Source organism: Trichomycterus rosablanca, chromosome 12, assembly GCF_030014385.1.
Source record: "Trichomycterus rosablanca isolate fTriRos1 chromosome 12, fTriRos1.hap1, whole genome shotgun sequence".
Lineage (NCBI taxonomy): Eukaryota > Metazoa > Chordata > Actinopteri > Siluriformes > Trichomycteridae > Trichomycterus > Trichomycterus rosablanca.
In genome coordinates this window covers 35131257-35155322 of record NC_085999.1, presented here as the reverse complement: position 1 = coordinate 35155322, position 24066 = coordinate 35131257, and the positions used below count along the sequence as shown (strand labels likewise).

The window sequence follows — 24066 nt, the reverse complement described above, 5'->3', positions numbered from 1 at the left end:
CTACAGCATGGTGGCCAAGGTCATACAGCGGTTTTCCAGGACAGGTTCCACTCGGAACAGGCTTCGCCAGGGTCGACCAAAGAAGTTGAGTCCACGTGTTCGGCGTCATATCCAGAGGTTGGCTTTAAAAAATAGACACATGAGTGCTGCCAACATTGCTGCAGAGGTTGAAGACGTGCGAGGTCAGCCTGTCAGTGCTCAGACCATACGCCGCACACTGCATCAACTCGGTCTGCATGGTCGTCATCCCAGAAGGAAGCTGACGCACAAGAAAGCCAGCAAACAGTTTGCTGAAGACAAGCAGTCCAAGAACATGGATTACTGGAATGCCCTGTGGTCTGACGAGACCAAGATAAACTTGTTTGGCTCAGATGGTGTCCAGCATGTGTGGCGGCGCCCTGGTGAGAAGTACCAAGACAACTGTATCTTGCCTACAGTCAAGCATGGTGGTGGTAGCATCATGGTCTTGGGCTGCATGAGTGTTGCTGGCACTGGGGAGCTGCAGTTCATTGAGGGAAACATGAATTCCAACATGTACTGTGACATTCTGAAACAGAGCATGATCCCCTCCCTTCGAAAACTGATGGCAGTTTTCCAACAGGATAACGACCCCAAACACAACCTCCAAGATGACAACTGCCTTGCTGAGGAAGCTGAAGGTAAAGGTGATGGACTAAACCCAATTGAGCACCTGTGGCGCATCCTCAAGTGGAAGGTGGAGGAGTTCAAGGTGTCTAACATCCACCAGCTCCGTGATGTCATCATGGAGGAGTGGAAGAGGATTCCAGTAGCAACCTGTGCAGCTCTGGTGAATTCCATGCCCAGGAGGGTTAAGGCAGTGCTGGATAATAATGGTGGTCACACAAAATATTGACACTTTGGGCACAATTTGGACATGTTCACTGTGGGGTGTACTCACTTATGTTGCCAGCCATTTAGACATTAATGGCTGTGTGTTGAGTTATTTTCAGAAGACAGTAAATCTACACTGCTATACAAGCTGTACACTGACTACTCTAAGTTATATCCAAGTTTTATTTCTATAGTGTTGTCCCATGAAAAGATATAATAAAATATTTGCAGAAATGTGAGGGGTGTACTCACTTTTGTGATACACTGTACACTGAAAATAACACAAATATAATAAAAAAACAGTTAAAATCAATAAAAACATTATAAAACCTGCACTTTACCTTTACTTCTTAATTGTTTCCTTATGCTTCTTAATTAGTGGAGAGAACCAATAAGCAGTAATAATTAAGAGAGGTTTAGTGTTTCTATGTCGTTCTTTTAATACATTAATTCACATAAGGAGCTTTCAGACTGGATTTGACGGTTATGCCCCACAAATGCATATTCGTCTCGTATTCGCACTTTAATGACATCTCTAATAACGTGGTGGAGACAGAGACAGATGGATCAAGTACAGAAGAAGAGTGGGAACGTAAATTAAAGAGTAACTAACACTTTCTTTTTCTCAAGGCTCGTACATTCCCAAATCAGGGAAAAACCACCAGCCACAGGTACAGCTACACAGCTACAAATCATCCCTCCACTTTGATTCTTCATTCCTCCTAACCAGATCACATTGACCCCCCACAACACACACACACACACACACACACACACACACACACACACACTGCAGAGTCGGCCAGACTGAGCGACTGAAAGATGAGAGAAGTGTAAAACCTGTCTCAGTAGCTGATTCAGACTTGTCCTGCGTCAGGGGTTCCTCTGAATCCGGGGCCTGCCACGAGTCTCTGCTTTTCAACCATGCCTTTCTCCTGAGCGTGGCATCCTTCCAGGAGTGATCTCTGTCTGTGGGGGGCAAGCTGCATTCCTCCATGTCCTCCAGGGATGCTACAGTGGAAGACTAATCACCTGCAGACAGACAGATATTCACAGCGTCACTTCTCTGTTACCTAGCAGTGCATAAATGACTAGTTTGGATCCCTGGGGCGTGTTCATGGTACGGCCAAAAGTTATGAACAAATAGGGTGACCTCTATGTGATAGTTTCAGCTATAACAACAGCTGAAACACATGAACCCAATAATTAGGGGTTTGTCCATAATGAATTTGCACTGCGGTTCCAAATGACAGCACATGAGCAAACAAACACATATTTAAAATGTTCGGACACAAAGAGAATCATTTATCGCTGTGTGCGTACTCAGCATGTTGGTTTTCAAGAATGCGTCTTAAAAACACGATCAGTAACACCTCATTACAGACTCGATTGTTCAATTGACTTGTATAATACAGTTTTAATACAGCATGAAGCAGATCAAAAATAATCTAACTGAAATAATATAGAAGGTCAAATTTTGTAGACACATGGATGCATCAGCCAAAATAGTTTAAATATGTTATTTATTAACATTCAAACAGTTTGCGACCTTAAATTATTAAGTGCTGTCAGATTATTTCTTCTCCCGACTATCCTGTTTACTGTTCAGGACTTCAGGTTTCTTAATGACTCGTTCATTACTCCTTTAATCGTATCCGTCCATCTTCTTGCTGGCCGTTCTCTTCCTCTTTTACCTTCAGCTATTCAGAGCATAATTGCTTTTCCAATGAATTAACTCTCCATTTCACATTGTGTCCAAAATAAAAGCTTCAGTTTGGTTAACTGGGGTTAAGATAAGAGGTTTGGTTTGATTTGGTCAAAGGTCTATTAGACCTCTCGGTGGGTAGCACTGTCGCCTCAGAGCAAGAAGGTCCTGGGTTCGATCCCAAGGTGGGGCGGTCCGGGTCCTTTCTGTCTGGAGTTTGCATGTTCTCCCCGAGCTCTGGTTTCCTCCCACAGTCCAAAGACATGCAAGTGAGGTGAATTGGAGACACTAAATTGTCCCCGACTGTGTTCAATATAACCTTGTGAATTGATGAACCTTGTGTAATGCGTAACTACCGTTCCTGTCATGAATTTAACCAAAAAGTGTAAAACATGACGTTAAAATCCTAATAAACAAACAAACAAAGGTCTATTAGTGGTCTTCTTTGCCGTCTAGGCTACTCTCCAAAGTTTCTGCCAGCACCTAAGTTTAAAAGCATCGATATTCTTCCTGTCCAGAGCTTAAATAATCCAGTTCCAAATCCATCCAAACTCATGGAGCTGAACCCTAACAGTAAATTCTCACAAAATGTTATGCATGTTTAATTGCTGCATTAATAACAGAACTCATGTATCAGATGCTTTCCCTAAATAACTGTACCCATAGCCTAGTGGTTAGGGTACTGGACTAGTAATCAAAAGGTTGCTGGTTCAAGCCTCACCACTGCCAGGTTGCTGCTGTTGGGCCCTTGAGCAAGGCCCTTAACCCTCAATTGCTCAGATTGTATAGTGTAACTGTACTGTAAGTCAAATCAAGGTTTATTTATTGTAAGTCGCTTTGGATAAAGGCGTGTGCTAAATGCTGAAAATGTAAATGTAAATAACAAGGTGCAAGACTTAAAAGATGCAACACAATACAGAACAGACGCTCATACAGGTTTGATCACGCATTCTCTGCTGCACGGCTCATGTAAAACACCTCGCATCATGTGCACGCTCAGTCCTGCATGTCACAACAACACTTTCTAAACTGCATGACATGGAATTTCCCTCCAGAGCGTAACAGCAATCACACAAACAGCACCAGAGCGGCAGCTACTGAGCTAAACCGACATCGTTCTGTTCCATGAAAGTAAGACTCACCGCAGACATCAGCAGAAATACAAACACAGCGCAGACACAACCACGACACAGGCAGCATGATCCACCAATCCCATCAAAACCCAGTGAAGTCGAGCTTCCAGAAACCACAGAGTAAGTACGAGAGGAGGAGGAGGAGGAGGGAGGGATGGTGGGATAGAGGGATCTGGAAGTCAGAAAACGAGTAGGACAGGAAATGTCTGTTTGGGTGAAAGATTACATGCGGGTGCAAAGTCATTTCCTGCTTTCGGATCGCCGCTTTCTCTCAAAGGACTGGACACATGCGACTGAGTGAGACGTGTTTATCATCCCACGGATGGATGTTTTATCTCTACAGATCATCAGAGCCTATTAATAGTCTGTCTATTTTCAGACTCATTTTCATACATACGCAGGAAGAAAAAAGCATTTCACGCAAAGTCGTCCCACCAAATTCAATTAGTTTTGGATACAGTGGTGCATGAAGAGCTAGAATAAAAGAAATGATGCATAAACACATTTAAATTCATGACATTATAATTCACCCAACTATTATTGATTATACGACAGGTCGTGTTGAACATGATTTGATGAATCTGACATGCTTGTCTTTAGGGATGAGAATTATTTCATTTATTTGTTTGATTTGGATTTACTGCCATGCTCAGGACGTATTTGTGGCATTTATGGCATGCTAGGTATTATGTTTTAGTCTATTTAAAGTTTCTTTTCCTTATATTTCTTTATGAGTTCACTTTCATTTTTATTGTTATGGCTGCAAGATACGTTAGTGTCAACTTTTTGTATTTTCGTGTGTAAGGATTTCTTAGTGGTGTAGCTTAATTGTAGCAGAAGCGTAAGTGACATAAGTTTGTCTGTTTGTTTGTTTGCTTTTATAATGTAATGTTGTCATATCTATGACATTCACGGCAGGAATCGGTGTTCTATGCTGGTTTTATTTGTTTTGTATTATCTCTACATACCGATCAGCCAAAACATTAAAACCACCTCCTTGTTTCTACACTCACTGTCCATTTTATCAGCTCCACTTACCATATAGAAGCACTTTGTAGTTCTACAATTACTGACTGTAGTCCATCTGTTTCTCTGCATGCTTTGTTAGCCCTCTTTCACCCTGTTCTTCAATGGTCAGGACCACCACAGGACCACCACAGAGCAGGTATTATTTAGGTGTTGGATCATTCTCGGCACTGCAGTGACACTGACATGGTGGTGGTGTGTTAGTGTGTGTTGTGCTGGTATGAGTGGATCAGACACAGCAGCGCTGCTGGAGTTTTTAAACACCTCACTGTCACTGCTGGACTGACAATAGTCCACCAACCAAAAATATCCAGCCAACAGTGCCCTGTGGGCAGTGTCCAGCAATAGATGAGCGATCGTCTCTGACTTTACATCTACAAGGTTGACCAACTAGGTAGGAGTGTCTAATAGAGTGGACAGTGAGTGGACACGGTGTTTAAAAACGCCAGCAGCGCTGCTGTATCTTATCCACTCATACCAGCACAACACACACTAACACACCACCACCATATGTCAGTGTCACTGCAGTGCTGAGAATGATCCACCACCTAAATAATACCTGCTCTGTGGTGGACCTGTGGGGGTCCTGACCATTGAAGAACAGGGTGAAATCAGGCTAAAAAAGTATGTAGAGATACAGATGGACTACAGTCAGTAATTGTAGAACTACAAAGTGCTTCTATATGGCCAGTGATAGCTCAGTGGTTAAGGTACTGGACTAGTAAACAGAAGGTTGCCGGTTCAAGCCCCGCCACCACCAAGTTGCCACTGTTGGGTCCTTGAGCAAAGGCCCTTAACCCTCAATTGCTCTTCGTGTAAGTCGCTTTGGATAAAAGCGTCTGCAAAATGCTGTAAATGTAAATGTAAATGGTAAGTGGAGCTGATAAAATAGACAGTGAGTGTGGAAACAAGGAGGTGGTTTTAATGTCATGGCTGATCTGTGTATACTATGTATGTTTAAATACACTCGACAATAAAGGAGTTAAAGAAGTTCTGTAATATGGAAATTATTCCTTTGCAGACTTGACTGAGCATAAATCATTAATTCAGGTTGGTAAACACTGGCACTGCAGCTCCTCTTATATATGAAAAGCAAACATCATAAAATACGTCAAAGCTTTTGTTTTAGAGACTCTTATCACTTTAAGTAATCAGATATCAGTCCTGGGAAAAAATGAGAAACGGAGCCAATCCAGTCGTTTATCCTGAGAGGAAGAATAAAAAAAAAAAACAGACTTGGCACAGAGGACACAAATACAGGGGACACAAAGGAGGCTCGAAAATGTCAAAAAAAAATTTACAACACAATTTAACCAGGTTAAAAATGTAATAAAAACTGAACAAAGAAAAAAACCAAGACAGACACCATAAAGAGGCTCAGTTTGTATTGTTTGTTTATTAGGATTCTAACATCATGTTTTACACTTTGGTTACATTCATGACAGGAACGGTAGTTACTCATCACACAAGGTTCTTCAGTTCACAAGTTTAATATCAAACACAGTCATGGACAATTTTGTATCTCCAGTTCACCTCACTTGCACGTCTTTGGACTGTGTAAACCCACACAGACACGGGGAGAACATGAAAACTCCACACAGAAAGGACCCGGACCGCCCCACCTGGGGATCGAACCCAGGACCTTCTTGTTGCGAGGCGACAGTGCTACCCACCGAGCCACCATGCCACCCCAAGAGTCTCAGCCCTCACAGAAACAGTGACATTCACTAAGTGTGTGACACGATTGCTTTCCTTTTTTGCATCCAAATCAGTCATGGCCAATTGGAATTTTTCTCTTGTTGTTGCCTCCTCCCTCACCCCTAATTAAGGAGAACCTAAGCTGTCATGTGCCCCTTTATACACACACAGAAGATCGCTTCTTTTCACCTGACAGGGGCGAGGAATTAGAGCGTATCACAGTTACAGGCTACAGTATCGCACTTACACCAGCAACAAGGAATCCTCAAGGTCCCTCACCCTACAAACACACTTGTTTGAAAGCTGGGGTCTGAGTGCAGGGAGGGAGAGGGTTAAGGGCCTTGCTCAAGGGCCCAACAGTGGCTGCATGGCAGAGCTGGGATTCGAACTCTCAACCTTTCAGTTGATAGCTCAAAGTTCTACCCATTAGGCTCCCACTGTTGTGTAGGCACCCAGCCAGCTGATAGCAGAGCTAAGATTCAAACTTGAGAGCTCATGATCTCAGCACTAGTGGCACGACTGTTTTGGTTAGATTAGGGCTGGTATTCAGTGTATAAAGTGCCTTAAATAATAAAAAAGAAATTGATAATTCACAAAACCCAATATTGTAATGCCATATTGTATCATTTCCTCTATAAATTATAAACGTAATAAATATTATTATCTCTGTAACTGGGTTAAAAGTTAACAGCAGCAGACAAACTCACATTCCAAACAGCAGACAGACGCTACCAAATTTGGTAGGTTTTATTCCAGTACCTGAACTAGGAAATACGCCTAGTCCTGAAACCTGGTCTGTGGCTTTTAAATAATTGTAGCATGAAGCCAGATTACATGTGGATAAAGTGTGATTCAGATTTGTAAAGAGCCCAACAAAACCACCACAAACCAACAAAACCACCGTAACTGCATAAATCCTGTGAAAACACCAGTCAAGGTCTTATGTCTACACAAACATAGCTGAGTACACACACACACACACACACACACACACACACACACACACACACACACACAGATAGATAGATAGCACACATGCCTGGTTTCCTTGTGGAAAGTGAAAAATGGTGCGTTTCTATAAATACAGAGGGGAGGACGAGGTGCACCATTCTGTCCCGCTGTTATCAGCTCTATAAACACCAGGGCTTGTGTTAAGTACACTCTTTACTTTAAAAGGCTACAAACGTGGAGAGACAAATGAGAAAGTAGAGCTGCAGAACAAATAAGTGCTGGAACTGAACTCTGGGGGTGTTTGTATGAAGGGTGTGTTCACATAAAAATGACATTTAGTGAAGATCGGCTCATCTGAGAGTGTCGATTTTCTTCTGGAACTATCGGCAGGTGACATTCAGAACTAGCACGTTTAATTGTTTGTTTTTATAACACCATGTTGTCACATTTATGATATTCACGGCAGGAATCTGTGTTTTATGCTAGTTTATATCTTGGGTGAAGATTTCTTTAAATATATTGGGCGTGTGTAGTTTTTGTCTCTCTCTGTTGTATTTTGGGGGTTCGTTCAGGATGTGTTTTTTGGTGATGGGCGTCTTCTTCACAAAGTCTGGGGTCTTCTCCTAGTATTAAGTGTTGGTGTGTCGAACTAGCATGTTAATAATAATAATAATAATAGTAACGTCATCATGTTATTCACCACCAGTACGTGGAGTAAGGTAGATCAGTTAATGTAGAGATGACTAGAGATAAAACAATTAGCCTTTCTATGGCAGAGATATAGCAAGGTCAATTGAATGTGTTTGCTCAGCGGTTAAGGTACTGGACTAGTAATCATGAGGTTGCCAGTTCAAGCCCCACCATCACCAAGTTGCCAATGTTGGGCCCCTAAGCAAGGCCCTTTAACCTTAATTGCTTGAATTGTATTCAGTGATAAGTGTACACTGATCAGCCATAACACATCAGACACAGCAGCGCTGCTGGAGTTTTTAAACACTGATCACTGTCACTGCTTGACTGAGAATAGTCCACCAACTAAAAATATCCAGCCAGCTGGCCCCGTGGGCAGCGTCCTCTGACCACTGATGAAGGTCTAAGAAGATGACCAACTCAAACAGCAGCAATAGATGAGCGATCGTCTCTGACTTTACATCTACAAGGTGGACCAGCTAGGTAGGAGTGTCTAATAGAGTGGACAGTGAGTGGACACGGTATTTAAAAACTCCAGCAGTGCTGCTGTGTGCTGTGATCCACTCATACAGCACAACACACACTAACACACCACCACCATGTCAGTGTCACAGCAGTGCTGAGAATGATCCCCCACCTAAATAATACCTGCACTGTGGTGGTCCTGTGGAGTCCTGACCATTGAAGAAAAGCTGGGTGAAAACAGGCTAAAAAGTATATAGAGAAATAGATGGACTACAGTCAGTAATTGTAGAACCACAAAGTGCTTCTATATGGTAAGTGGAGCTGATAAAATGGACAGTGAGTGTAGAAACAAGGGGGTGGTTTTAATGTTATGGCTGATCAGTGTATGTTGCTTAAGTTTGACAAGTTTTGTGGTGTTGTATCCTGTACAGAGCACTAACTTCAAATTGGATCACTGACTGCACTGCCCGACATCACAAACACTTGATTGACTAAATGGGCCCCAGACACACTCCAAAATATTGTAGAAAGGTTTAATTCCAAAACCATCTGCATCCCTATTAATTAAAGTGCAACAAGCTGATGGTCAGGTGTCTACATACTTCTGGCGAATGGGTGTATTTGAAAATATGAGCTTAGTACAAAGCAAGTCTATAAAGACATGATGAAAGGCTTGGCTTAAAGTAAAGAAACTCAGTGTCCTGCACAGGGCCCTGACCTCAGACCCACTGGACAGCTTTGGAATGAACTAGAACATCCACTCAGGCTTTCTTGACAAACATCAGCACCCAGCCATACAAATCCTCTTTTGACTAAATGGGCACAAATTCCTATAGAAATACTTCAAAGCCTTCTCAAAATAGTGGCTGTTGTTATACAACCCCTGGCAAAAATTATGGAATCACCACTCTTGGAAGATGTTCTGTCAATTGTTTAATTTTGTAGAAAAAAAATAAATCACAGACATGCCACAAAACTACCATTTTTCAAAATGTCAACCTTCTGGCATTAAGAAACAATAAAAAAAAGAAACAAATATAATAGTTGTGGTCAGTCACAATTGCTTTTTTTAGATCAAGTAGAGGAAAAAAATATGGAATCACTCAAATCTGAGGAAAAAATTATGGAATCACTCTGTAATTTGCAGTTTAAAAACAAAACATCTGCAGCAGATTAGATTTGCTAATTATTCTTCAGTTTAAAAAGAGTGCTCACACCTCAGAGAGCTGTTGCACAAAGCAGATTGTCATGAATCATGGTTCCAACACAAGATATGTCAGTTGAAACAAATGAGAGGATTATAAAACTCCTTCAAGAAGATAAATCATTGTGGAATGTCGCAAAAGATGTTGGTTGTTCCCAGTAAGCTGTGTTTAAAATCTGGACCAAGTACAAACAAAATGGGAAGGTTGTGAAAGGGAAGCATACTGGTAGACCAAGTAAGACATCAAAGCATCAAGATAGAAAACTTAAAGCAATATGTCTTGAAAACAGAAAATGCACAACAAAACAAATGAGAAACAAGTGGCCGGAAAGTGGAGTCAATGTCTGTGACTGAACTGTAAGAAATCACCTAAAAGAAATGGGATTTACATACAGAAAAGCCAAACAAAAGCCACCATTAACACCTAAAAAGAAAAGAACAAGGTTAAAGTAGGCTAAAGAAAAGCAATCGTGGACTGTGGGTGACTGGATAAAAGTGATCTTCAGTGATGAATCGCGAATCTGCATTGGGCAAGGTGATGATGCTGGAACTTTAGTTTGGTGTCTGTCCAATGAAATTTATGAAGATAACTGCCTAAAGAAAACATGTTAATTTCCACAGTTGTTGATGATATGGGCCTGCATGTCGGGTAAAGGCACAGGGGAGATGGTCTTCAATAAATGCCAAAGTCCACATTGAAATTTTGGACGCTTTTCTTATTCCATCAGTTGAAAGGATGTTTGGTGATGATGACTTCATTTTTCAAGATGATAATGCATCTTGCCATAGGGCAAAGGACGTGAAAACTTTCCTTCAAGAAAACATATAATGTCAATGGCATGGCCTGCAAATAGTCCGGATCTCAATCCATTTGAAAATCTCTGGTGGAAATTGAAGAAAATGGTCAATGACAAGGTTCCAACCTGCAAAGCTGATCTGGCAACAGCAATAAGAGACAGTTGAAGGCAGATTGATGAAGAATACTGTTTGTCATTAGTTAACTCCATGCCTCAGAGAGTTTAAACCATTATAAAAGCCAGAGGTGGTGCAACAAAGTAATAATGGTGCAGTGTTTTCTAATGATTCCATAATTTTTTCCTCAGATTTGAGTGATTCCATATTTTTTTCCTCTACTTGATCTAAAAAAAAGCAATTGTGACTGACCACAACTATTATATTTGTTTCTTTTTTTATTGTTTCTTAATGCCAGAGGGTTGACAGTTTGAGAAATGATAGTTTTGTGGCATGTCTGTGATTTATTTTTTTTCTACAAAATTAAACAATTGAAAGAACATCTTTCAAGAGTGGTGATTCCATAATTTTTGCCAGGGGTTGTAGCTGATAAGATCACATAGAGGTCACACTACTTCACTAGCATTTGTTTTTAAAATGCGATGTCCAACAAACTCATGGTCAGGTGTCCAGATATTTTTGGCCATGTTTTTGGCCATATTTTTGGCCATATTTTTAGCATAAACAAAGCTAGCGACTCTCTAACTTGCTGACACACTTAAACACATCCATCCAGATGCTCTTCTCATTAAAGTTGTTCTTAGACACATAAAAGCATGGGCATGTGTTCAATGACTTAGCAAGTGCGTGGCTGTAAGAACGCATCCTGCTCAGGGAGGACGAGAGGAAGCAATCAGGCTGCTTCCATCACGTCCAGCTGGTGTGTTTTGACAGTGATGATGAGAGACAGATTAGACAGATACGACGTCCAAAATTTGCTCCAGACGCATTTCTCACGAGAGACGACACAGAACACGATATTACAGTACCAGAACACAGAGTTAATATCAACAAACCGGCTCTGAGGATCCACAATGATTACTGTACACTCGCTTTCACACTGAACAAGCAAAACATTATAACACCTGTACAGTGTGATGGGGGAGAATGGTATGTCAAAATAACAGTGTACCATGATAATAGTAAATAAAGTTTGACCTAGATTGGGGCATTTTGTCACTCAGAACTGGATAATTCAATAATTATGCCACTCAAGAATTGTTAAACAGTTGTGACACAATTCACACACCCACTTTAACCATCTGAAGCACAATTCCCAAGCAACCAAAAAGTTCCCAGTTACAAGGTCACTGCAACCAACTGCACAACAATTCCACAATGTAACCAGCCTGAGCACAATTCCCAACCACAATGTAACCACCCGGAGGACAATTCCCAACCACAAAGTAACCAGCCAGGACAATTCCCATCCACAATGTAACCAGCTGGAGGACAATTCCCAATGACAATGTTACCAGCCAGAGGACAATTCCCAACCACAAAGTAACCAACCGGAGGACAATTCCCAACGACAATGGCACTGAAAACAATTCCAAACAATATCAACCAACTGGACAACAATTCCCAACCACAATGCCATTGACAACTCAGAGGACAAATCCTAATCCTATGCCACTAATACCAGCCGTGGGCCGTGCCAGTTAAAGCTCCACCACTGCCAATTTCAACCTTCAATGCTAATGAAAACACCCTCATGAATGAGGTTTTACCCTCCTCATCTCCTCTGGTCACCTAAAAACTTTAAACATGACAGTGTAATTTCACCATCTGGTCACTGCCACCAACCCCACCCTCGATCGAGGAGAGTCGAAGCTTCCACGAGTCAGGAACGCAGCTGATCGATTTTTTTTTACCTTTCAGGGGCGGGGCTTAAATGAATGCAGCCAGGGGCCACACACACACCAGCAATGAAGAAACCTGTTTGTCATTGTGCCTCCTCTAGAGACACACCTAGAGTCAATCGATAGTATAAGAAGAGAAAATTCCTTTCAAGCTTTCAAAACCAGTGGATGAGGAAACGAGAGGTGAAGGTAGAGAACATCCACAACAAACACCTGGATGTTGAAGTCTGTAGCATCAGAAAGATCCAGCACTCGCCGGCTGTTTCTGTTCAAACGTCAGGAATAAACAAACACTGCTCCTATTAGCACTAATCATTCCCAAATAGCAGAAATCTGCTTCCAATCTTTACGGGACTATTTTTAAAAGGCCGGCGACACAGAACCCCCACATACAAGCTCCCACTGCTGACCTCTTTTAGACAGAACAGAGCATGGAGTGGTTCCCACATTGTGTGCCAGGCCTGAGAGTCAGGCATTCGTGACTGAGACAAACAATGAAAGGTCAGGAGTCACATTTTATTACACGGTCATTATGATTGGCCATTAGTTGTAAACTAATTTTAATTCTTTAAAAGTAATATTTCACTTTTTACACACCTATTATAAAAAGGTTGGGACAGTCACAAAACTTAATGATTTGAATTCTTTTTTAACCTGTGTTTAATTTAAAACGGTACACAGGGCACTCAGATGAGGCAGCGACAAAGTACGCTAGCTCACCAGAGTTGGGGTTTCGAATACATCGTATCGAATCTCACCTCTGCCTTTCCGACTGGGTTGGGCGGCAGTATGAACAACGATTGGCTGTTGTTCATGGTTAGGGGTAAAAAGTCGGATCACAGGTCCTCATAACTGGTGCGACTGCGGCCCCTGCTGGCTGACTGATGGCGCCTGCACAGGGCTGAGGAATAATGCTGATGAGGGTGTGGCCCTCCGTACACAGTGCCCGTCAAGTATATGAACTCGACTCGTGTGCGTACCGGAGGGGGCGCATGTCAGTTGAGAGGCGTCCTCAGTCAGCGGTGAAGGGTCGAATCAGTATAGAGGACGCAATCAGTGTAAATTGGACATGACTAGACTGGGGGATAAAATTGGGGGAAAAAAGAGGAGGAAAAAATATTTTAAAAAACGGTACACAGGGCACTCAGGTTTTACACGCTAGCACACTACTGCGGAGTGTTCAAACTCCCGAGTTCAAACCTCATTTAGCTTAGCGCGGCTCTCCATATGTGATATGGCTCTGTGAGGGAACCCAACACTGGTAGGTGATAAGAAGCGGCCACAGGTTGGACACGCGCCAGGGAGGAAAACCAAAGAATAACAGTTCCCAGAAAAGATATTAAATGTCTCAACTATTTGACTTGTATTGTGTATACACTGATCAGCCATAACATTAAAACCACCTCGTGGTTTCTACACTCACTGTCCATTTTATCAGCTCCACTTACCATATAGGAGCACTTTGCAGTTCTACAATTACTGACTGTAGTCCATCTATTTCTCTACATACTTTTTTAGCCTGCTTTCACCCTGTTCTTCAATGGTCAGGACCCCCACAGGACCACCACAGAGCAGGTATTATTTGGGTGGTGGATCATTCTCAGCACTGCAGTGACACTGACATGGTGGTGGTGTGTTAAGTGTGTGTTGTGCTGGTATGAGTGGATCAGACACAGCAGCGCTGCCGGAGTTTTAAATACCGTGTCCACTCACTGTCCACTCTATTAGACACTCCTACCTAGTTGGTCCACCTTGTAGATGTAAAGTCAGAGACGATCGCTCATCTATTGCTGCTGTTTGAGTTGGTCTTCTAGACCTTCATCAGTGGTCAGAGGACGCTGCCCACGGGGCGCTGTTGGCTGAATATTTTTGGTTGGTGGACTATTCTCAGTCCAGCAGGGACAGTGAGGTGTTTAAAAAAACAATAGCGAGTCACACTGTGTACGCTGAAAATGCTTCCGTTATTGTGTAATAACGTAGTGAAAGTCATCAATCACGATCTAGCCAAAGCCTTAGTTCTAAAGAAACACCAGTTATTCGTGCTTACAGTTTGTTTCTGAAAACATTAGAAATTACCAGGAATCTCTTCCTTAACCAGCAGACATTTAAAAATAAACACAGTGTACCGAAAGAAACACGCATGAGTTACAAAAAAAAAAAAGGTCAAATTATATTGATCCGCCAAGATCAGGTCGGGAAGTTAAAAAGTCTCGATGGTAGCATCGGCCTTTCTGTGCATAACAAGGTAAGACTTGTTGAGCGGTAAGAAAACTGTTCAGTGCCACGACAGCCCTGTTTCCCCCTCAGCAGAAGCACAATTCTCAGATTGCTGCCACCCTGACCGACCTTTATTACTGATATTTAAAGTTCAGGTATCACGGCCTACTGACGCACAGCCATCTATTGTGATATTGTTTCAGACAGCATGGCTAAATGGCATGTAAAGTAGGTACTAGTGAAAAATCCTTTCCTGCATCCCTCCCTGGAGTCCCACAGGGCTTGCTTACGAGTCCAAACTAAAAATATTTTTTTTTATTATCGGTCTATCAATGAAAACAATGCAGCGTGGGTAGAACAGCATGAGCAGCTCTTATCAAAGGATGGAGTGCCTGCTTTAACTCAGAGTGCCCATATAGCAAACACTACCATTTTAAAGTGCATCTCCAAAACACCAACAAGAAAGGAACATGAGATGGAAAACAAATGACCAATCAACTCAATATTTTACACAATATTTTTCACAATATTTTATACAATTTAATGCTCCCAACTTTGTAGGAACAGTTTGGGGATGGCCCCTTCCTGTTCCAACACGACTGCGCACCAGTGCACAAAGCAAGCTCCATAAAGACGTGGAGGAGCGAGTTTAGTGTGGAAGAACTTGACTGGCCTAAACAGAGTCCTGACCTCAACCCGATAGAACACCTTTGGGATGAATTAGAGCGGAGACTGCGAACCAGGCCTTCTCGTCAAATTTCACTCGAAACAAGCAGTTAAACTGTCAAATTCATCCATTATTTATAACTGAACTGTTTACTAAAGTTGAGACGTTACTGATTCCCAGGAAACAAAACACAGAATAATACAGTTCCGGTGAAATATCTGTTGTTATTGCTACACATTGCTTTACCCAATCAGATTGCAGGTTGTACTATCTGTTGTGTAATTCCTGGTTAAAAAGGCTTTATGATTTGGTACACGTATTTAAAGAAAAGAGAAAACCAAGATGTTCTTGATTCTCCACTCAATAACAAAACTAGACAGGACGTGTCAGTGGGCAATGTAGCTCTGGTCGTCCTTTTGATTATAACAGGTGACATACTGCGTACACTAATGGCCCTCTGGGTAAAGCTTCAGAGTTTCAGTCTGAATGCCAACATTAATCCAGACTACATACGATTCAGCAAGTTCTTATGAGCATGAGCTGATTACAGATCAACAGGAAGTACTTGTTCTTTCTCATGTAACAGAGGGTCTGTGGCATTATTTTAAAAGTAATGAAATGTCATAAGAGATCAAAGTTACCCCAAGAGGAGGACAAAAAAAATCCTGCAAACCAGCCAAAGTCAACAAAAGTGAATCAAACCACTCAACATGCTGAAACTGTAGGACTGACGAGGTCAGACTAACAGGGTACGAGCCAGAGTAAAACTGTGTTAATTCCATCATCAAATCATCCGAGGTAAGTGCTTCATCACTGTCAGGGCTGGAATTGGTCAATAACCAAACTATAACTGCAAAAGATGTGGACAGATCCTGGATGGGACACCAGTCTATCACAAGACATCAAACTCTCTTCTCACTTCTTCACTCATTTAAAATGAAGGGTATTTAGAGAAGCCAATCCACTGACTGGAATTTTTTGAAAGGTTGAAGATTAACCAAAGTACCAAAGTAAACATGCTCAAATCTGCAACGACTAGTGATGTAACGATGCACCACAAGACAGTTAGAAATCAGTGCACATGTGCCACGATTCAAATCGGTTATTCATTTAAGATGAATCGATATTCACTTTAAACAGCAGAGGACGCTGGTGCTATTCACCTCGCCTGGTTGATGTCACTACAGGGTTGCCAGATTCGGCATTTTCCAGCCAAATTTATTTATGTGAGGATACTTTCTTTATTTGTATTATTAATTTATTATTCATTTATTTATATAATGTTGAATTTGTTTTAAATGTTCATTTCAGTTTTTTTTTTTCACACAATAAGCATTTTTTGGGATAGTTTGTACCTACCTCAGAAATAAAAGGGCATTAATTACTTAGATAAATAAAAGATAAGCACAAATACAGTATTTTATTTTTTAAAGAGAAATAATAAAAGGAAACTTTGTCATAACTTGTCTTAAATTTCATTTTGTTTAAAAAAAAAAAAAAGAAAAAATCGGGAACAATCCGGGGTCTCTATTGTCGTATAATGTGCTTAATAATTTTCAATAAGAGACAGATCTGAACTGAAGTCAGGCAGGTCTAGCACCTGCACTCGTCACACACCCCCAACTTTGCACTGTGCTTTGTGCTGTAATCAATTAAATACTGTATGAGACATGGTACTTAGTGTCCCAACTTTTTTTTTAAAGGGTTTGTGTGCTTTGGTAGCGCAGCAGTAAAACACATCAGCCCACCAGTGCTGAGATTTCAAGCTCTCGAGTTTGCGACCGTGTGCCTGCACAGACATCACGTGTATGAGGGAGGCCGGGCCGAATTATCAACACTACAACCAGATCAGTCTGTTGACTGGTTTAAGTCCATGTGGGTTTCCTCCAGGTAGTCCAGTCAAAAATATTTGAGAAGAGAGTGAACTGTTGATTGTGTTAACCTGGGCAGGACTCCCGTTCATCGCAGGACATGTTCCTGACTCTGGCACAGTTTTTGGGTGGCACTGAACCCACGGGGGACCAGAAGGAAGCAGTAAGAGGAACTAAATGAATTCATGTGCTACTACACAATATATTCTTGTGTTCCGCTCTGCTCTTGGCAGCTCCATTCTGGCAGTTTGCCGTTTCCGTTGCCTCTTTGTGCTCCTGCTTAGTGGCACAATTTGTATTCAGCAGTGTTTCTCCGCACCCAGAAGTGAGCCTGGGCATGCAGAGGGATCGTGAGCCAACAACACAGAAACAAACAGGTCATGCAAACATGCTTCAGGCTTTACACACTAGCTGATTTTATAGCAGAAATTAAAGATTTTCATAAGAAAAGAGTACATGTCATATTTATGATATTCATGGCAGGAATCAATGTTTTATACTAGTTTTACTGTATCATTATTAATTATTATTAATGCCTTTATCCAAAGCGACTTACATTACAGTTACAGTATACAGTCTGAGCAATTGAGGGTTAAGGGCCTTGCTCAAGGACCCAATAGCAGCAACCTGGCAGTGATGGGGCTTGAACCAGCAACCTTCGGATTCCTAGTCCAGTACCTTAACCACTAGACTACTGCTTATTTCTGGGCGGCACGGTGGCTCGGTGGGTAGAACTGTCGTCTCACAGCAAGAAGGTCCTGGGTTCGATCCGCAGGCAAGGCGGTCCGGGTCCTTTCCGTGCAGAGTTTGCATGTTCTCCCCATGTCTTGATGGCACCTGCACAGGGCTGAGGAATAATGCTGATCAGGGTGTGGCTCTCCGTGCACAGTGCTGATCGGTATATATGAACTCGTCTGTACTGAGCACGTGTCGGAGGGGGTGTGTGTCAGTTAAGAAGCGTCTTCAGTCAGCGGTGGAGGGTTGAATCAGTGGACGATGCAATCAGGGTAATTGGACACGACTAGATTAGATTGCGCTTCAAACCACCTTGACTGATAATTAAAATTAGCCCAATGATACAAATGTTCTCATTGAACTGATTGAATAATGACACTTCATTTCTGAAGCCATAGTTTCCTCTGTGTACCTCCGTTATCTCCCAAAACCATGCAGAAGGTGTAATGTAATGTGCACACTTCAGCAGCAGGTGTCGTTTAACCCAGTCTCAGGTAAACAGGAGGGGGGGATGGGGGTGCTGTGTAGCATCAGTATGCTGGAGGAACTCAATCTGCTATAGAAGAATGCAGGGAAACCACATAGTTTTCTCTCGTACATGCAGCAGAACAAATTACCAGCTCTTTTCACTCTCGTACCAGACATGAGAAGGTAATGAGTGTGTGTGTGTGTGTGTGTGTGTGTGTGTGTGTGTGTGTGTTAAAAAGAGAGAAAGTTTACTGTGCAGGCTAACATCATGTCCTGTACACACATTAGCATTACAATGTTTAATCATTAGCCCAATGGGGTCAACGCTCCAGACTTCAGGCTCAAGAGTGGGAACAAAAACATATGGAACAATCAAGATGAAAATGCAATGGCAGAACTGAGATGGACACACACACACACACACACACACACACACGTCACGTGTTTCGTGAATTTCGGTTCATAATCCGAAATTTGTTCGTACGTTAAGTTGAAAAAAATCGCTTGTAACCTGAAATGTTCGTATGGTAAACGGTTCGTAAGGCAAGGGTCGACTGTATACATATATTTCAGATGTAAAATCTGAAATATAGGTATATGCTGTAAAATCATGCAAGCCCACTGACGCCGAGAACCCCGGCACCATCAGCTGGTTGGTCATCTACACATACAAGATTGGCTGGGGAAAGGGGGGGTTGGGGGGCAGCTGATTGAGCCGCTGACCATAATGAATCACTGTGGTGAACCCCTTAATACAGGCACAGGCCAAAAAAACCCAGAAAGAAATATTAGATTTTTGGTTTCTTAGGTTTAAAAAATATTTTTCTGTTATTGTAGTATAACATCTAATAATTACTTTTATTTTCACTCCCCCCCCATCTCTATAATACGACGGTATGTGTTTGTGTGTGTGTGTAAATGTTGACGTGTCGGTTCCAGTAACTGACAGGTTTGCGTTGTTAGAATAATTTGCTTATCTAAACCAATGATCTGACCTGCAGTAGCCTGTAGTTAACAGAGGCTTTCTGTACATTCTTCCTCACCCTCCAGTTATACCGAGTTTTACTTTCCTCCTTCCTCATTTCTTTTGTTTTTACATTCGTCACCCTACATGGTTTCAGATCCTCATAAAAGAATTCTAGTGAGTCTGGATCCAGACCGTGCTCAACTGCGATCAACTAATGCCATCGATCGTCTCATGTGACTTTAGGTTACAAGTTTTACACCACCGGTGAGCAACAGAACACTTATCAGCGGGTAAATCCTAAATCTTGTTTATGTTTGATCACAGGATGATTTATGTTACATGTGGAGCGTGAAAGGCATTGGTCACAAAAACAAAACAAAACATAACACTGATTAAATTGGGTGAGACAAAATCAGTGATTCCAATAGATCAAAGTAAAGAACCAAAACAAAACATTAGGGCTGCCACTAACGGCTATTTTTCTATCGATTTATCTATAGACTATTTTATCAGTTAGTCGATTAATCTAAAGTTTAATTTTCCTTCAAAAAATTTAATTCAGAATCTCATTTAAACTTTTATTTTAACAACAAACTGTACAGCATAATAATATGGCACAAAACTAAATGCAAACAGGGTTTATGTCCATATTATCACATTCTTAAGAGCTTCATATTAAAGAAAGTGCATCATGTGTTTATGGCGTTCTGTACACAAAGCACAGAGCTTAAACTTATAGCAGAGATAAAATAAGTCCAACGTACAGTAAAGACAGAATGAGCCCAGATTCTAACCTACACATTCATTCAAAACTTAATTTAAAATTCTAAGCGATGTAAACAAAGGGGTAAGTGTTAATTCACATGAGAAGCTTTTTGCGCTTTCATCGCTGTGTCAACCGCAAAAATCACGAGCCCAACAGAGCAAGTGCGCAGCGCATGTCAATGCGCTCTAACTAAACTCGCTAAGGAATACGGTATTCCAAGATCTCCGCGATTAATAAGGTTAATGAAACAATATAGAAGTAAAAATGTGCTCTAACTGAACTCGCTAAGGAATACGGTATTCCAAGATCTCCGCGATTAAGAAGCTTAATGAAACAATATAGAAGTAAAAATGTGCTCTAACTGAACTCGCTAAGGAATACGGTATTCCTAGAAATAATGTAGACGTGCAACATCGCACTAGTGCTGCTGTGGTACCATCAAAGCAGTGTGTACAAACCACAGTTTTGTTTTGTGCCAGTTGTTAGTATTCTCAAACTTTTATTGATCTGGGTCTTAGAAAACCTTTAGCTTTTTTTTGAAAGCTCTACAATCAGCTTCTGACTGCTGCAGATGGCATTTTTTAAGACTGCCGCCAAGCAGTGACTGGACCAAATACGACTTAGGTCATGCACACAGCAAGTAGTGCTGAAGGAATCATATAAACGTTTATATGAACGGAAACATTGTAGAAATGAAAAATGATCATTTATAAGCATAGTTTTAAACACGATGCATCGACTTAAAATATTGACGTATTGACGCATTTTTAGCGTCGACGTCATCGACTAGGTCGACCAATCGCGGCAGCCCTACAAAACATGCACCACCTTATAAATTACCAATCATACAAATCATAACAATCAATGTTTGACCTTTAGGAAGAAGAAGAAGAACCTCTATTGCCATTATACCTGCGTACAACGGAATTTAGTGTGACACCCTCCAAACAGATAGAAGGAAATTATTTATATTACATCTGAATGTTTCCAAAGGAAAAACCAACACAGCAGAAGTATGGATAGCAAAAATAAAATTAATTATTCATTATTCATTATAAGACTGTGTGTATAAAGTGGCTGTGCACAGATTAGGATATTTACATGTGTAGAAACATTAAACTCTGAGTAAAGTCTGTAAAGCTACAGGACAAATCGCACGAAAGGAAAAAAAATATATAAAATCCTCTGACTTTTACCATGATTTTCAAAAATTGCACAATCAGGCTGCCTAGGTGGCGCAGTGGTAAATCCCGTTAGAACACCAGGGCTGGGATTTCAGATACATCGTATCGAACCTCAGCTCTGACATTCGCTCGGGCTGGGCAGCTACATGAACAACGATTGGCTGTTGTTCATAGGGTGGGACAAGTCGGACCAGTGTTCCGCATAACTGGAGCAATTACGACCTCTGCTGGCTGATTGATGGCACCTGCACGGGGTCGAGGGTCAGGTTGTGGCTGTCCGTGCACAAAGCTGATCCGCATATGAACTCTCCAGGGTTCAGAAGGACTGTGTCTGTGTGAACACAATTCTGCAGTAATGCCACCCTTTTCCACGGGTGTGTTCCCAAACCCACTGCAACCCTGACCAGGATAAACTAGTGATAAAACATGTAAATGAAACATACCAAAACATGACCACATCATCTGATTCTAATTTGTTTAGAATTAGTTTGAACATTTAAATATGTTTAATAAAAGCGCAGTCCGCCCAGGTGGCGCAGCGGGAAATTCCGCTAGCACACCAGCGCCGAGATTCTGAACTCGTCAGTATAAAACTCGTCTTTGCCATCGGTCGGCTGGGGGCCATCTAGCAGGCATAATTGGCAATGCCTGCAACAGATACTAATGGGCCACCGTATCTGCAGGGTGGGGGCCGGACTATGTGTGGGTGGGTGGGTCTTCATACGCTGTGTAAGGACCCTGATTGGCGGAAGAGACACCTGTGCAAAATGCAGGGGCGAGAAGAGGAGGGCTGTACACGTGTCGGAAGAGGCGTGTACAGCGACGTGCTCTCCTCGGATGCAATCTGGTATCTCTCAGCAGCGGAAGACAAATTGAGTGTGCTAAATCAGGAGAAAAATGCGTTTTAAAAAATAATTAAAAAGGCCCAACTTTTTCGTATCATAATACAAGCATCAAGTTTATTTGTCTCAGTTTCAACTTTTTTGAAACTGAGGTTTACAGAACAAGTCTTAATACTTTTTGAACCTCACTATATTTCAGTAAATCTTTAAACAGTGCTGTCCATTTTCTTGTGCTGTGATTGTACATAGTTTTCAGTGTGCAGTCTGAGACAGGTATGTGGTATGTGTGGGTATGTGATGAAACAGGAGTAAGAAGCAGACCAGGTCTTCAAAATGTGCTAATGACGTCATTTCCTTCCTGTTTCTGTACCCAAAAAAGGGCAGTGCTGATTCAGGGTATTACTTACATCCTCTTTTACCTCCGACGTTTTGTAATTGAAATACTTTTAATCTTTAAACACGTGTGATTCAGAGCTGTGAAATCACAACTGACTGAAGCCAACAGTCTGAACTTAACTCAGAGAAAAACCCTGGAGCATACAGCCACACAACAACCAGCCAAACAGCAAATAATAATTTAAACAAATGATCTCAAGTGATCACATTTACTTAACAAGATTATTCAGCTAATAATGAAACTTCTAGTGTATAAAACAGCCCTTCATTTCCTCAAACCAAAACATTATGACCAGGAACCAGGATATTTCTAGCACATTCTTCACTTCTGTTTAATTTTGCACTTCAGTCATTTTTGCAAACGTTTCCGCAACAACGTAGATGCCGCTTTTGCTTTTTTTCATAGTCAGTGTAAATTAAAGCTTGCTTGACGCTGGACAGTCTCACCCATTTTAAATTGTTAGCCGTTTTCAAATTACAGTCGACCCTTGCCTTACGAACGGTTTACCATACGAACATGTTGGGTTACGAACGATTCTCTCTCTCTCTCTCTCTCGTGAGCGAACATTCGGACAGCGGACGGTGTTTTTTCGGTGTTTTCTTTATATTTCGTAAAATTCAATACTAAAATGTCCCCAAAAAATGTGCAGAGGAAGCACATTCAGTGAGAAAATGAAAAATCTATTACATTTGTGTGTATAATTACTCCTGCCAGTAGCCGTCACAGTGTATCAGACAGAGGGGGCAGTGAGTGAGAGAGAGAAGAAGGAAATAGCTGAGTAAAGTATTCTTTCTTTCGTGTAATTACACCTACAAAATACAACACTATTGAAATAAAGAAGGAAATAATAGAGAAATATGAGAGTTATTGTTGTTTCTGGTAGATACATTTTATTAAAAAAAAAAAAGAAGGAAATGTATTTTGGTGTATAGTACAGCACACGTACTGTACTGAAATGTGATGTATGTGTTTTATGTACAGTTCAGTACTACTGTGTATTGCTGTTTATTATTGTTTATAACAGGAATGTATATTCTATAATTTAAGATTTAAGGGAAATATACTTGTATTTATAACAAAAAAGAGCATTTAAGACATTAGAAAGGTTAGGTAAGGGGGTAAGGGGGGTTTGGGAGGTCTGGCACGGATTAATTCTATTTACATGATTTCTTATTGGAAAAATAGTTTTAACTTACGAACATTTTGACTTAAGAACAGCCCTTTCGAACCAATTAAATTCGTACTGTATACTACTGTATGTTTCAAAACAGTTGGGGTATCCGCTCAGGTGGCTCAGCGGTAAAATACACTAGCACACCACCTGGCTGGGCTGTGCGGCTACATGAACAACGTTTGGCTGTTGTTCATAGGGTGGGACAAGTCGGACCAGTGTTCCGCATAACTGGAGCAATTACGACCTCTGCTGGCTGATTGAAGGCGTCTGTACAGAGTAGAGAAATAATGCGATCAGGGTGTGACTCTCTGTACACAAAACTGATCCGCATATGAACTCTCCTCGTGCTGGTGAAAGGATGCAGTCGGTACTGCACACGTGTCGGAGGGGACGTGTGTCA

General features: G+C 41.5%; 1 protein-coding gene across 2 annotated transcripts in view; it reads right to left on the bottom strand.

Annotated features, from left to right (window-relative positions):
- itprid2 (ITPR interacting domain containing 2) overlaps nt 1-24066 on the bottom strand; it is a 74012-nt gene that overhangs the window by 40230 nt on the left and 9716 nt on the right. For both annotated transcript variants that reach the window (XM_063006141.1, XM_063006140.1), the window contains exon 2: nt 1693-1884. In XM_063006141.1, coding sequence (XP_062862211.1) covers nt 1693-1849 — 157 coding nt within the window. In that variant the 5' untranslated portion in view covers nt 1850-1884. The remainder of the gene's footprint in view (nt 1-1692; nt 1885-24066) is intronic.